At 44.1% G+C, this 16,479-nt stretch overlaps 1 protein-coding gene across 2 annotated transcripts; it reads left to right on the plus strand.

Moving 5' to 3' along the window:
• The first annotated feature begins 582 nt into the window (after nucleotides 1–582).
• elf2a (E74-like factor 2a (ets domain transcription factor)) lies at nucleotides 583–16,193 on the plus strand. Of its 2 annotated transcripts, none has more exons than XM_086261539.1 (9): nucleotides 583–882; nucleotides 3,205–3,288; nucleotides 4,962–5,217; nucleotides 6,273–6,380; nucleotides 9,960–10,073; nucleotides 10,372–10,455; nucleotides 13,916–14,108; nucleotides 14,338–14,592; nucleotides 14,935–16,193. In XM_086261539.1, exons 2-9 carry the CDS (start codon nucleotides 3,214–3,216, stop codon nucleotides 15,440–15,442), a joined length of 1,593 nt encoding a protein of 530 aa, XP_086117665.1. In that variant the 5' UTR covers nucleotides 583–882; nucleotides 3,205–3,213; the 3' UTR covers nucleotides 15,443–16,193. The 2 variants fall into 2 exon arrangements, with proteins under 2 accessions (XP_086117665.1, XP_086117655.1); XM_086261529.1 differs by having other exon boundaries at nucleotides 585–882; nucleotides 9,957–10,073.
• The last annotated feature ends 286 nt before the right edge of the window (nucleotides 16,194–16,479 follow it).

Raw genomic sequence — 16,479 nt, forward strand, 5'->3', positions numbered from 1 at the left:
TATACTCATTCTACTCTCTTCTCTCATTCTTTTGCACACCACTTAATTTTAAATGCGGCTGCACTGACAAACTACTCTATAAGACACTCTTAAAAACAAATTGTTATTGCTATACAAATCATCACAAATTATCCACAAACGACATAGAGCAAGATCAGGAAGCACAAGTAAATATTTCCCTCCATACCACAAACATGAACTATGAAAAATGTCTGAATATAAGAACCCTTTCTGTTGACTTTCAAGTGTCTTTTATTTATGTAAAACGGAAATCGACCAAAAGTGCTTTAAAGACAGACACATTTACGTTCCAGATTCCAAAAAACTTGGTTTTGGTGTTTTATTGTGTTGACTAATTATTTTGGGAAGTAATAAACACATCTATTTAGTTGGTATTAAAATATATTCAGAATTTGCTAATTAATGTTTTTTTTTTATCTTAAATGATGACACACTGCTCTGCCCTGTATAAGCTCCCTTTATAAGTTTAAGGTATCGGCAATACTGGTCCTCCATCACGATTTTAAAAAAAAATCTCACACGCTGCTTTTTAGTGCTTTTTGTTTGTTTGCGTTTTTTTTTTCAAGGAAGAACGTCGTCTTGACGTCACGGCGTACCGTGCCCTGACCTGGCTCGGTTGTGGCGAAGAGGCGGCGCGCCGGAAAGCTACAGGATAGCACGAAGGAAACACAACTTTGGGGTTTGTGTTCAAGAAAAACATTTATAGGCGTCTGCGAAGCGATTTCCGAGTAACGAAGACCCGCTGCAAACATCTTTTTATGCAAGCGAAGTAAGCGTTTTGGCCTTGGTTAACTTAGCAAACATTGGGCCCAGCTAGCGCTAGCCGTGGAACTGACTTTTCATCAGCAAAAGCAAAACAAGGTAAGGACAGAAAACTCGAGGCATTAACATGTCAACAGATTCTGCTACCGACCAGTGCACACTGCACATGTCATATTTGTTATAGAATTTACCTAGCGCGGGTATAAAATGTATAATAAAAACGATGTTCATGTTGGCTAGCTATCTGCTAAATGGACTGGTTCTTATATAGCGCTAACTGCTCAACAACTCCCCTTAATGCTAGCTTCTGCTAAACAGTCGTGATAACGCAATAAGAAAACGTTTTTACACACAAATAATGCCGCGTGGACAAAGTTACGAGCAACATTAAGTAAGATGGATGAGTCTTTATTGGAAACAGCAGAAGCATTAGCTAACAGGTTAGCTGTAGAGGTTGAAGCTTTAAGACTCGGTGACTAATAGCGGCGCCAACCTACTCAGGAAGTAAACATCAGCCTGCGTGCTGTGAACGGTCATTGTCTGATCTCCTCACACCAGCCGGTCGTGTCAGACCTGACGGACACAGCTACTACTCTGGACTGCTACTGTTGTGAAGTGCTCATATTGGAAGTTAGCCCACAGCACCGACTCGTTTATCCTGTCCTCGGAGCTGTGTGTGTTCTGGATCTTGGCTGTGTAAACAGTGCACAGGCAGAAAAAAACTCCAAATGTTAAAAGTTGCGTTTAAAAGTAAAATAAAGTTGAAACTCGAATTTCTGCTAAACATTTAAGCTTCTCATACAAACTGAGCAACTTGAAGGTTTTGACTTTATAGAGCTGTAGTGCTCAGGCTAAGTTAGGTTGCTACTGTCTGCTGCTCACAACCATAAACATTACTAATTTATCAGTTTGAATGGTAAATAAATATCAGGCAGATGAATCCATCCACAATTAATAAGTCAGTTATAAGCTGTATAATTCAAGCACGGTCTGAGACTAAGTCAGCAGCTCATCTGCATATGTTATTACAGCTCTTACTTCTGGAGCCTTACTGCAGATTTCTCGCTGTGTAAAACAAACCGCGGTGGCTGGAACAGCTGCAAAGTTCGCTTTTCTTTTCTTCATGTCGGAGTTTGTTGAGCGGAAGCTTCGATGAAGGACTCCCGCTCGCTTTTCCCAGTAAAAGTTTTAATGGTGATCACAGGAACAGCGCTGCTGTTTTCTGTCACTCTACCCGAGCTCAGCGTGTCGGTAACGGCTCCGCCTCTTTGCTCTCCGCGGCGTGTAAACAGACTCCACGTTAAACTATGCCAGCGTCATCATCACTGTTATCAGTGTTTCTGTTGTGAAACGTTTTATTCACACGCTGCTCATGAATGCTTTTGTACTGCAGGTCTGCTTTTAGTCGCAGATGTGGGTGAAACGCTGGCGTTCATGTTGACATTGAAGCGCTACAGAGCTGTGCCTTAAACGAAGCATCGAAGCAAAGAATTTGTCCAGAAATCATTTTTATGATCGAATAATCCCAGATACTCTGAACTGTTGCAGCCCTGAAAATCACCAAAATTCAGTTTAATGAAAGAGATTTCATCCTTTATAACCACAATGTTAAAAGGAGAGCTGTGGTCAGCGTGGGCTTCTTATGATCCCAACCCTGTACAGATGCAAACACTTAGGATGGGGGAAAAACATCAGTACAGTATCTTATCGTGATATCTTGTATGCTGATATTGTATTGACACCAAATATGATATATTATTAAGTGAACTCTGGGAATACTCTGAACGAGAGGGCTCATCTCATCTGATAGGAGGCAACCTTTTTTTAAACAGTCACAGCTTGACTTGGACTGACTGCAGTCACTCAGAGAGATTGTTGAAAGCTTGCAAATAACGTCTGTGTGAGTTATAAATACAGACAGATTGCCAACATGTTGTCATCAGTCTCAATGAGTCTTTAATAATAAGGACAAGTCGTGGGGACACGGCTCATCTGGCTGCCAGCTGTTAGTATTCTGGGTATAATCCTATAAAACAAGAAGGTTGCCAACAACAAATGTAATAGTTAAATGTGAGTTTCTGTGTATGTGGGCACCAACCCATGATTTTCACTGATTCCCCCTGTTATTGCTGTACTACCAAGAAAAGATTGTGTGTAGTGGCCAAACTAAAATCCTATAATTGCAGAAGAACTCCATCCTTTATGGCAGGTTTCAGTGACAGTGGTCATTATGCTTAACAATGTCATTTTGCAGCAAAAAAACAAATAGCCTTATCTTATTCAGTAAAATAGATATTGATAAAGTTTAACTTTGCATTTCAAAAAGTTGATAAGTCGCAATATGTAATTGCAATGTTACAAATTAAAAAAAATCTCAATTGTATCATGAAGTATTGCAATAATTTGTTTTTGTTTTTGCAGGAATGAGTGATGACCTCTGTGGTGGTGTCAGATGGTGGTGGGAACATAGTGGAGTATGTGACTGTGGTGGAGGACCCCCAACAGGTAAATGCTTGTATCAACATTGTGGCCATATTTGTTATTTTTGAATGTGTGTTTTATAATGTAATTATGTTTGTGTTTGACCTCCACACTCTGCTGACAGTCGACGAGTTAGAGCACTGTGATTTGATGCAGTAGGAGTGTTCAGGCCATTATCTCCTTTGTTATGAGCTTTATCAGTCAGTGTGTTTTAGCCGGCAAATTCAAAGTATGAAGTTGGCCTCTACAACTGTATTTCGACTTACCTCCGGCGATTTCTGGTCCTCCTGTGTCAGATGGCTCAGATGGGGTGCCACGCTATCAGAACAGCCAACCTTGCTCCGGCGCTGTACATCCTTCTGGCCAGATGATCTGATTGGCTGCTGGCTTGGCTTTGCATTGTGATTCTGTTTGCCAAACCTCTGACTTCCTTATTTAGTTTTCCCTTTGTGGATTAATTCGGAAAACCCAAAGTGGAGTATTTTACATTCAATTAACTAAACTAGGATGGATTACCAAAACAGAGTGACTAAACTGAGTTAACTGGAATGGGACTGAGCTGGCCAGAACTTTTGTTCCTATTTGGGGTTGTTAATATATTGTTTCCCTTATGAACCGGTTTTTGTTTTTCTATCCCACGGTCTGTTAGAAAAACTCAGATCATGTGACTCAGCAACACATGACACCTTTTTCGTTTCATGCATAATTTGTTTGAGCTTAGTGATTAACTTGATTTCCAGAAATGGTTCAAATCACTACAACAGTGCAGTGAATTCAGCACTGATCTGCAAGTAAAATAGAACCTCAGCTGTGTTTGAGCGTCTTCAGCTAATAACTACACATTTCCAAAATGACACCACTTAACAGCATGGTTGGTAATGCTAACAGCCAAGTAGCATAACATTGTGTTAACAGCTGGGAGGGAACTATGCTGCATTCAAGAAGAGTAAAGAAATATCGAGGAGAAAAAAGCGAGACTGGATATGCATCAGAAGTAACATTTAGCCAAAAGGAGAGCTCAGTCTGCTGTTCGAAAGGTTCAGGTTTCGTGTCTCTTGAGGCTGTTATGTCCTTCATGAAATCCAAATAAAGCTTGTTTGAAAGCTGTAGAAACATTAACACACTCCATGAAATGGAAATTACATAAAACTGAAAATCAGAACAGCCAGCCTGCTAAAGATGGACTCCAAACACTGTTTGAAAAATATGCTTTGCTAACAGGAGACGATTTATTGTTTTGGTTATGTGGATTTATTCTGTTTATGTTCTCTTCATTTTTATGGTGCTAAGAAAATCTATTCTATATTATGGCTGCAACGATTCATCGAGTATTTTGAATATTAAAAAAACCTCAAATTCTTCGCTTCGATGCTTCTTTAACGCACAGCTCTGTAGCGCGCCGCTGTCTCCATGGAAACGTGAGCCACATTTGCAACTAAAACAGACGTGCAATGCAAACGTATTTAGGAGCAGCGTATGAATCAAAACCCTCCAGGTTTAAACAAAAACAGCAGTGATGATGAGGTTGGTACAGTTTAATGTGGAGCCAGAGTCTGTGCACATGTCACGAAGAGAGAAGTGAACTGATACAGTCTGTGTCTCAGGCGTCATGCATTCAGTCTTCAGTTGCAATAAAGTCTCTAAAAGCAGTAAAAACAGTCTTTTTTCATCTGTCAAACTGTGTCTACTGTGAGCAGCAGCCTGCTGAGGAGGAGGAGGAAGAAGAAGTGGTTCAGCAGGAAGTGGATGCAGTGATCATGGAGGAAGAGGTGGAAGAGGAGGAGGGGGTGGTGCTGCAGGAGGAAGGCTGTCCTGCAGTAATTGTAGAGGAGGTGCCCAGCGCTCAGGTGGAGGAGTGCTACTCTGCTCAGGTGTTGGTCTACGATGATGAGACGTACCTGATGCAGGATGTGGCTGAGGAGCAGGAGGTGGTCACAGAGGTGACGGAGACTGGTGAGTCCTCTGAGTGATGGCTTCTCTAGAAAAATGTCGTGTTTTTCTGTGTGTGAAATCTGTACATGATTGAAGTAGGAGGTTAAAAGAAGCTTAATCCATTATTTCTAAATTCTTTTTAGACTTCATTTATTTACTTATGTATTTATTATTTATTTGATATTAAATAGAACTGAAGCTCAGCTAACTGAAACCTGCACGTTTTCTGGCCTTGGTAAGAGATCAGAGGCCTGTACTGTGAAGCAGGATTTAGTCTTATCCAGGTGGCAAACTGGGTTTTCTGTACCACGGAAGTGGTTCACTTCTTCCAAAAGTAAATCACTATCTTGCTCTGGAGGAAATCAGGTTTGTTTGTGTTTTACTTTTTGTCTTTTTGTTGGCTGCAAAAAAACAAATCTATGAGCTTTAACGTGGTTCAGGTAACCCTGAATTCCCCTCAGTTATCCTTCCTTTGATACACTGTGATGCACTGAGTGTTTCTCTACTCAGTACATCTGTCTTCCTCCCCGTCCAGTCATGGCAGGTGGTTGCCCCACAGTGAATCTGGCTCTGCTGGAGCTTTCTTCCTGTTTAATGGGACATTTTCCCTCCCACCATCACAAAGTGCTTGTTTTATTTGTTTTATTTTTGAAATGTTTTCCCCCAAATACTTTAGATTATCTGGTTACTTTATACCTTTCAGTATAAAGTGCCATGATTTATGTTGTAATTTGATCCTGTATAAACAAACCTGGTAGTACAAACCCATTTGCTTACCAGAAAGTTGAGCTTGTGTTGTTGTAGACTGCCCTCTGCTGGCAGGAATGATGCCCAAGTCTTTTAGTCAGATTGCAGGAAATGGGAAAGAAGGAACAGACAGCTTGCACAGCCCCAAAGCAAGGAAGTAACACTTCATATTAGTTGAGGTTATGTTGTTTGTTTGGGTTTTATTTCCCCTTTTGTGGTTTTTTTTTCTTGTCCAAGATGAAATTTCTGTAGTTATTTAAAATGATAGGGCTGCTCCCAGCCTGTTTCTAGCAGAGGTGTATGTACTGACAGTCGGTTTCTCTCTGCAGTGGAGATGTCAGGTCACGACATGGTGTGTTTTGACAAAACGTTTGAAGCCGCTGAAGCGCTTCTGCACATGGAGTCTCCCGGAGGAATGCACAGTGAACGCAGCACAGGTAAACAGGCTGATGAATGACAGAATCTGTGTCACACAAAGCACTACATGTGTGACTTATGCAACTTACCTGCAGTGTCCATGAGGGTGGTGCCATATCGGATTGTGTGCAACAATACAGGGATAAATGTTTAATCAACATAAAAGTTTCATATCATGATATCAGTGATATAGCGATGCTTTGGTAAATGGACTGGTTGTTATATAGCGTTTTTCTACTCAAAGAGCTTTACACAACTTCCCATACAAGCACTTGTTCTAAGTACTTTCTGTTTAACTTTTCCACACACACATTCATAGTACGATGGATGCATCGAAGAGCAACTTGGGGTTAGCATCTTGCCCAAGGATATTTGGCATGCAGAGGGGGGGATCAAACAAATAACCTTCTGATGAGCATATATATAAACACCCAGCACGCCCCTGCGGGCGGTTTATCCTTCAAGCTCGGGTCCTCTACCAGAGGCCTGGGAGCTTGAGGGTCCTGCGCAGTATCTTAGCTGTTCCCAGGACTGCGCTCTTCTGGACAGAGATCTCCGATGTTGTTCCCGGGATCTGCTGGAGCCACTCGCCTAGCTTGGGAGTCACCGCACCTAGTGCTCCAATTACCACGGGGACCACCGTTACCTTCACCCTCCACATCCTCTCGAGCTCTTCTCTGAGCCCTTGGTATTTCTCCAGCTTCTCGTGTTCCTTCTTCCTGATATTGCTGTCATTTGAACCGCTACATCGATCACTACAGCCGTCTGCTTCTGTTTGTCTACCACCACTATGTCCGGTTGGTTAGCCACCACCATTTTGTCCGTCTGTATCTGGAAGTCCCACAGGATCTTAGCTCGGTCATTCTCCACCACCCTTGGGGGCATCTCTCATTTTGACCTCGGGACTTCCAGATTATACTTGGCACAGATGTTCCTGTACACTATGCCGGCCACTTGGTTATGGCGTTCCATGTATGCCCTGCCTGCTAGCATCTTGCACCCTGCTGTTATGTGCTGGATTGTCTCTGGGGCATCTTTACACAGCCTGCACCTGGGGTCTTGCCTGGTGTGATAGACCCCAGCCTCTATGGATCTTGTGCTCAGAGCTTGTTCTTGTGCTGCCATGATTAGTGCCTCTGTGCTGTCTTTCAGTCCAGCTTTGTCCAGCCACTGGTAGGATTTCTGGATATCAGCCACCTCCTCTATCTGCCGGTGGTACATACCGTGCAGGGGCCTGTCCTTCCATGATGGTTCCTCGTCTCACTCCTCTTTCTTGGGTTTCTGCTGCCTGAGGTATTCACTGAGCACTCGGTCAGTTGGGGCCATCTTCCCAATGTATTCTTGGATGTTCCTTGTCTCATCCTGGACTGTGGTGCTGACACTCACCAGTCCCCGGCCCCCTTCCTTCCGCTTAGCGTACAGCCTCAGGGTGCTGGACTTGGGGTGAAACCCTCCATGCATGGTAAGGAGCTTTCTTGTCTTTATGTCAGTGGCTTCTATCTCCTCCTTTGGCCAGCCTATTACCCCAGCAGGGTACCTGATCACGGGCAGGGCGTACGTGTTGATGGCCCGGATCTTGTTCTTACCATTCAGCTGACTCCTTAGGACTTGCCTGACCCTCTGCAGGTACTTGGTGGTTGCAGCTTTTCTAGCGGCCTCTTCATGGTTCCCATTTGCCTGTGGGATCCCCAGGTACTTGTAACTGTCCTCTATGTCTGCGATGTTGCCTTCTGGTAGTTCAATCCCCTCAGTTCTGACTACCTTCCCTCTCTTTGTTACCATCCGACTACACTTCTCCAGTCCGAACGACATTCCAATGTCATTGCTGTATAGCCTGGTAGTGTGGATCAGTGAATCGATGTCTCGTTCACTCTTGGCATACAGCTTGATGTCATCCATGTACAGGAGGTGGCTGACAACTGCTCCGTTCCGTAGTCGGTATCCGTAGCCAGTCTTGTTAATGATCTCACTGAGGGGGTTCAGGCCTATGCAGAACAGCAGTGGGGACAGAGCATCTCCTTGGTAGATCCCGCACTTGATGGTGACTTGTGCTATGGGCTTGGAGTTGGCCTCTAGTGTTGTACGCCACATCCCCATTGAGTTCCTGATGAAGGCTCTTAGGGTCCCATTGATCTTGTACAATTCTAGGCATTCCAGTATCCAGCTGTGGGGCATTGAGTCATAGGCCTTCTTGTAATCAATCCAGGCAGTGCACAGGTTGGTCAGTCTGGTCTTGCAGTCTCGGCTGATTGTTCTGTCTACCAGTAGCTGGTGTTTTGCGCCTCTGGTATTCTTGCCAATTCCTTTCTGTGTCCCGCTCATGTATTGGCCCATGTGCCTGTTCATCTTAGCCGATATGATGCCTGACAGGAGCTTCCATGTAGTACTGAGGCAGGTTATTGGTCGGTAGTTGGAGGGGACCGGTCCCTTCTTGGGGTCCTTGGGGATCAGGACCGTCCGGCCTTCAGTTAGCCATTCGGGTGTCTCTCGTTAACTAGCAGCTGGTTCATTTGTGCTGCCAGACGCTCGTGGAGTGCAGTCAGCTTCTTCAGCCAGTAGGTGTGAACCATGTCGGGCCCTGGTGCTGTCCAACTCTTCATACTGGAGACCCTTTCTTGGATATCTGCCACTGTGATGGTTACTGGACCCTGTTCAGGGAGGTCGCTGTGGTCTGCCCTCAGATCCACTAGCCACTGAGCATTGCCGTTATGGGTTGCATCCTTCTCCCATATGCTCTTCCAGTATTGCTCCGTCTCCAGCCTTGGTGGTGCTGTTCTCATATTGTTCCCCTGCCACTGAGAGTACACCTTTGCTGGTTCTGTGGAGAACAGCTGGTTTAGTCTCCTGCCTTCTATCTCTCTGGTGTACCTCCTCAAGTTTCCAAGGCCTCAGGTATGGACAGCTTGCTGTATTTCTTATGCACCTTATTTGTCGCACCTTTCTGCAACTCTGTTAGTTGGCTAACCTCCCTCCGTGCTACTTTGATCTTGCCCTCTAGCCTCCTTCTCCATGGAGGGTACTGCCCCTTGTGGCTGTTCAACTTGTAGCCAAGCATCTCACTGATCACTGCTGCCGTATTGTAGATCAGCTTGTTAGTGTCTGTAATCGTGGTTGTAGGTATCGTCCGTAGTGCTGCATTAACATCATCTAGCAGACCTTCTGAGGGTACTTCACGTAATCTTGGTAACCGGCTACGGGGGATCCAGGTTTCAAGCTTGGCCATGATCCTATCTTTCAGGTCAGTTCCTCTCGCACTCAACGATCCTTCTCCTATCGCACTTGGGGCTATGTACCCAATCTCGGGTGGGGGTGATGATATCTCCCCCCTGACCTGGCGTCCTGACTCCTCCTTGCCATAGCATTTGTGTTGTACCTCGTCAATCTCTAGCTGTGAGAGCAGTCCCTTCTTTCGAATGTTGGAACACTGAGCTACTAGTTGTTTCGCCGTCATTGTGGATGTTGGATATCGAAGATATTGAAGAATCTTATGAGAATGTGAGGCCAGATTTATTGTTGTACACAGTCTGAAAGTCTTCATGTCTGTCTCACTTCATGATGCAGCAGAAGGAGAATAGTGTTGTTTTGTGTTCCCTCAGCAGATGATGTGATGATGGAAACGGTGGTGGAGGTGTCTACAGAGTGTGGACCCATGGAGGAAGAGAGCTTCCCCATCCCTCCTGGCTGTGAACCTGTAGCCAAGAAGAAGAGAGGAGGTCAGTGTCAGCACAGCTCACCTGTTGTCACCTTTTATTTTGTTTGCTGATGTTCAGTTTTTCATTCTAAAGCTGTACAACTGTAAAGCAACAGTAGGCAGCTCTCTAGTTAAAGCATGAAGCTGTGTTAGTACAAACGAGGTAGTTCAGTAAAGACAACTTCCTCTGAAAGCTGCCGTATGCCAAGATTTGTTCCAACTTATGAGTGGAGTAAGGTAACATAAAGTATGAAAAGTCAATCAGCTCAACAGACAATGTGGCAGAAGAATAAGCTCGATCTATGTGTGGGTTTGTACAGGTGGACGTAAGGCTAAGACACACCAGCCTTCTTCCAACGGCTCCTTCGATCTGGGCATCAAGAAGAGGCCAAGAGAGGGAAAAGGTCTGTAGCTGCTCTCTGCCTGTAGACAGCTCCTGTCTCTGTTAGCTGCTAGCCTAGAATGACTGGATATAACCCAGATACAGTATTTTCCCACTTTATGATTTTTGCATATTTGTCTTACTTAAAGGGAGCTGCAGCTACCGATTAAATGTTAGTGGAAGGCAAAAGAAAAAATAGTTGTGACAGTATTTTATCTCCTGGGTAAGCTGTCTGTGTTTATTTGTGCTAGTGAACGAGTATGTGTTGTTGTAACCTTATACATGCACATTTAATAACATTCTGATGGTGTAAATGTTCATCAAGGTAGTAATAGCTAATGGGTTAGCTGCCAACTTCAGCACGCTGCCAAATGTAACCGGCTAAAGCCTAACCTGTTACCAGACAGGCACTTTGCACTTTTGAACATCTGTAAAACCTGTAACTCTGGTACCATTTGCTCAATTGACAGAATTTCAGGGCTTCCTAAAAGCAGCGACTCTGGTCTTTTTAGTGATATTAGGATAATTACGGTATTCCCAGGCACGTCACAGCAGACAAAGGTTGATTGAGTGGAGACAGTGAGTGTAATAGGGCTCTGCAGAAAACAGATATTTCTCTCACCCCAACCAATCACAGCAGATGGCCCCGCCCCTCCCTGAGCCTGGTTCTGTCGGAGGTTTCTTCCTGTTAAAAGGGAGTTTTTCCTTCCTACTGTCGCCAAAGTGCTGCTCATAGGGGGTCATATGATTGTTGGTTTTTCTCTGTATGTATTATTGTAGGGTCGACCGTACAATACACAGCGCCTTGAGGCGACTGTTGTTGTGATTTGGCGCTGTGTAAATATAATTGAATTGAAAAAAATGTAATATTCTAGAAGAGGTTGGAGTTCCCTTTGTTTGTTTGTTTTTTTTTTGGGGGGGGGGGGGGTTCTGTTGCTGACCTAAACCCAACAGGAGCTCTCACCAGTTAAACATGGTATAAAGCTATGCTAACAGTCCATCTGCATATTTTAACTCCTTTAGCTTTACTGTAGATTTTTGCTGTGTAAAGCCAAGGTGTATGCAAGCACCTACATGCTTCACTTTTCTTCATGTCAGAGTTTGTTGATCGGGTGTTTTGATGAAGGACCATCTTTTTCCAGTAAAGTGCTCTGGTCCAAACCAGTTGATGAGTGTGTAAGTTTTTCCCTGTGGTTTGGAGAAAAATGTGACTCCAAGCAAATCAAAATGTGACTAAAAACCATGTGACAATGTTCAGTCTGCTCATTGGCCGGATGTGCAAGAGCAAAAAGTAAATATAGGAAAAAATACGTTATGTGACACATCTGTAGTACAGATACAACCACTGAAAACTGCCACTTCAGCCATCAGCTGACATCAGCCGATTAGAGCCCCCCCATTTAACCTTTGGTAGTTTCCACTATAAACACGCCCCTTTCACTCAGTTGCAGAGTGTGACCAAGAGATGGTGCTTTAAAAAAAACAACAACCTTGGATTCTTTTCACAGCCCACTGTGTTGATTTGAGGCTATATAAATCAAACTGAATTATATTACACATTATTTTGATAACTTTCATGAAAACCTCTTCACCCATTAAAGGATAACAACTTAAGTTTTGAAAATATAAAATAAATAAAACTTTACACTCAGTTTGACCATTCAGACATTTACACTGACCAGCGTTCGACCAGTGTTAACGTGATAGATGTCCGTGGGTGTGTAGCTGTTATCAGCTGGTTGGCCTGGGTCTTTGGAAATGTGAGAAAACTACTGAAGCATCCTCATGGTGTCTTCACAAAAATGGGACATTAGAAGACTACCAAAAACAGCAGTCTACACTATGTGAAGACCATAAATTTAAGGTTACATATTTGATATTCAGTTATTTTTGTTTCTGTTGAAACATTCAGTTTGTTTCAAGGAGGCGAGCACATGCTCTCACAGTTACCTCAGATGTCTGAGTTTTCATGAACGCAGCGCTGCCTGGAAACTGTTTCTCTTACTGAGCTGACATAAATTAATGTTCTGGCTTATCAGATCATTCGTCAAGTAGAAATTACTTCTATATTGTTAAGTTACACTCTGTTATCAATTCAACGTGATGTCACAAAGTCTGCAGATGTAGTAACAACAGTTTTAGTAACTCTGGGCCGGATTTTAACAGTAATGCGAAACTTTTTGTGAAACAATTTTGTGATAAATTTTTCTTAAAGGACAAAACGCATCAACGGCATTCGGTAAGCTGAGGCAGTCATTGCAGCAGGGTGCAAGATGCTAGCAGGGAACGCATACATGGACCGGCGTTCTGTAGTCCGTACTTCACATCCAACACTTCATTGTTCTTGGTGATGTAAGCTTGGATGCAGCTGTTTGGCCATAGTAACCCATTCCATGAAGCTCGCTATTCACTGTTCTCGAGCCAGTCTAAAGGTCATATGAAATTTGAGCTCTGTAGCGATCGACTATCCAGGAAGTTGGCACCTCAGCATCTGCTGACAGCACTTCTTTGATTTTACGTGGCCTGCCACTTTATGGCTGAGTTGGTGAAACACAGGCACTACGACTAAGCACACATATCCCATCCACTGTAGCAACTACAAACCCTTCACCGAGGCAGCTTGTTATTTTCATGTACATCACCAGGTTTGTAGTAAAAACAAAAATGCATTTTGGGTCAATTTGAAATGTAAAAGTAAGGTTGCAGGTCAGATGTGACGTTTGGGTGAAAAATGTAATTTCCCATGTACCAGGATCTTTCCCTAAGCGCTGCAAAGGAAGGAGAATTTTAAGACCTTTTCACCTTATTCTACCTTGAAGAGGTCAAAGGTGCATGCATGACCACACTCCACATTCCCTACACATTTCATCAGCATTCATTCAAAATCTTTAAGCTGTTGTATTTAAAGAAAGAATGAGAAACATACCAGCTTTACCCAAACCAGCCTGGGTGGCTCGAGCTAGCTCTACCAGCATAATAATGTGGTCAAATACCACAGAAGTACAAAATATATCACTTGTAGGGTAATGTGGATAGCAAAAAGGATATCAACACTTTACCGTACAAGTGTCTTTCTTATTGGTGAATATCAGAGGCAGATCTTTATGATGTTCTGTTTGGGCCTCCTAGACGAGTCGTTCAGTCACTGCATCGATCTATCAGCCTGGTCTATCAGGTTGGAAAAGCTTACAGTCAGGTGCCGTAGTGCCATTTATCAAGGCGGGTAAATCGATTTTACACCGGGTCATGTTGGCTGTTTTTAACAAATGAAACAAAAAATGTTGAATGAGGTCGGCTGAATGAATTTCCTTTGGTTGCTTTTGAATAATATAAAAATAAAATAAAAACACGGGACTGAGACAGGCGTCACCAATAATAATAATAATAATAATAATAATCTGCACTAGTCTTTGAACTTGACTGCTTTTCTGCATTTTCAGGACCTCAGTGTTGAAAGTCCGTGTATCATGTGCTCCCCACAGGTAACACCACCTACCTCTGGGAGTTTCTGCTGGAGCTTCTGCAGGATAAGAACACGTGTCCCAGATACATCAAGTGGATGCACAGAGAGAAGGGCATCTTCAAACTTGTTGATTCAAAGGCTGTTTCTAAACTGTGGGGTAAACACAAGAACAAGCCTGACATGAACTACGAGACTATGGGCCGGGCCCTAAGGTGAGCTGTTTTGCTCCATGAGCACATCACAGTCTGCAATCGGGATTTACCAGGACACGATGATTAAAGACACATCAGACGCAAACAGACAGAAAGACCAAATAATGACTCACAATTATTTTATGAACTCAGAGGGAAAGTAGTTTATGTTTTTACTCTCTGACATGAGTTTTGACCGCCTATCCTGATGTTCTGGAGAGTTCATACTCCATGTGTTGTTTCTGTATAGGTATTACTACCAGCGTGGCATCCTTGCCAAAGTTGAGGGTCAGCGGCTGGCCTACCAATTTAAAGACATGCCCAAAAACATTCGAGTGATCGATGATCACGAGGAGGCAGAGGAAGTGGAGGACAGCGAGACCGTGGTGTCCAGTCAGAATCTGGCTCGCCAGCAGGGCCAGGCCACCCTGGGCGCTACGTCTCTCACCACCTCCCAGCCTCAGCAGACCTACGTCACTGTCATCCCCAGCAACACCACCACCAGGTCAGACAGACATGTGCTCATTTAGTCTTCCTGTGCCCTGTAGGATGTGATTGTCCGACTCTAAACAAATACATACATTAAGGCTAATTTTCACTACTGCTCTACAAAACTGTCAAAGACTGTTTTAGGGGAAACCTTGTGCTGTTTGATCAGATCATGAACCTCTGGTCTTATACAGGAGAAATGATCTGTTTGGATGTGGTGCACTGAGGATCACATGCTTCAAGTTTATATGATCAGCATTGAGCACATTTAGTGTGGATCCTGACATGTTGTGTATGTGTGGTGATTTTATTTATTTATGTATTCAGTGTTTACTCTTTTGCTTGTCTATCCCTGCAGGCCCATCCGAGCTATGCCAGTGGTCATGACCAACTCGCTAGGTCAAATGGCGTTAAACTCTCCACCCATCCTCACAACTACCACAGGAGTCCCAGTGACTGTAGCGAGCACCTCTGCTAGCACTGTCCCTAAACTTGTGATCCAGGCACTGCCCACCATGCTTCCTGCTGGGACAAAAGCAGGAGAGAAGATCACCATCATCACAATCCCAGCCAACCAGCTGGCAACGCTCATGCAGGCCAACCCATCAGGCCAGGTCACGCAACTCATCCAGGCCAAACCTGTCACTGCACAGCTAGCGCAGGCCGCCATCAAACCGCAGCTCATCCTGGCCAAACCAGCCACAATGGCTCAGGCGCTGCCACAGATGTCTGTCCAGTCTCACTTAGCCCCCACCAAAAGCCCCATTCAGCCCCCAAAGCGTGACGCAGTACAATCAGACGTGGCAGCAGAGGCCCTGCCCACCTCCAGCTCGCCGGCAGTGTCAGTGGAAAAACTATCATCCTGAGAGCCAGGGTCCCCGAGGGGGTTTGGTGTGGAGAGGGATGTACAGAAAGTGACTGTGGACACTACTGAGGAAGTGCAGGGAACATCCCACACCACCTCCTCCTGACACATAACTGAGCTTCTCCCTTATTGGCTTAGACCGTCCGACCGACGCTGGTCTCTAAGGAGACACTTTGACTATCTGGCTGCTGAAGCCGCGCAGAGGACGAAAGGGACTGTTAGACATACACATCGATGGTTCGCAGCTCAGAAACGTGGGCGGCCTTAGATCGTAAATGACAAGTTGTTTTTGTAATCAAAGCTAACATAAGAGGCTAGCAGGACTTTATTGTAAACGGAAGCTTAAAAAGGATTTTTGATACTCGACGAGTATGTATCAGTACACATGTAGTTTGAATTCCTCTGTAGCCCCTTTCACATTTGGGTTACAGACTTTAAGACTGTAAAACTTAAATGGCAGAGTAAGTGGGGCATTGCTTTAGACACATTCACAATGACTGAAACTGGCGCTTGTTTCAGGCTTTCATGGGTCGTCTGCAGAGCTCTCCTGAACTCAACAGGACTGTCACTATTTCCCACTGTTATCCTCTTTTTTTTTTACTGTCCCTAGAGTGGGGGTCAAGGATATCTGCATCCAGAAAAAAGAACTGATTGTGTGCTCCGCAGAAGTATATTATGATTTTTTTCTTGTACTCTCAGTGTATTGAAGTAGATTTTACTGAAATATGTATAAAACAAATGTTAATTCAGAATGTCTGGAGTGGGTTCATTTAACCATCTGAACAGTAGCTTAGTGGTTTATTAAAAAGCTCTGATGGACACCAGGTCCACAGAAAAATGCTCCTGCTCACCCTACAGATTCAGTTCAGTGTCTGTGCACAAAGTATAACATGACTCCTATTAGTTTACCTAGGAAATAGCCCAATAGCAGCTCTACTTTTAGGAGGGCCTAAAAGTAGAGCTGCTACTCCTCCACGTTGAAATGAGCCAGTTAAAGTGGTTCGGGCACCTGACAAGGATCCTCCTAGGCGAGACCCC

Source organism: Aulonocara sp. 'chitande type north' Nkhata Bay, linkage group LG2 (assembly GCF_057382095.1).
Source record: "Aulonocara sp. 'chitande type north' Nkhata Bay isolate Kocher_YH1m ecotype deep benthic linkage group LG2, A_spYH_male_GT1.1, whole genome shotgun sequence".
Classification (NCBI taxonomy): domain Eukaryota; kingdom Metazoa; phylum Chordata; class Actinopteri; order Cichliformes; family Cichlidae; genus Aulonocara; species Aulonocara sp. 'chitande type north' Nkhata Bay.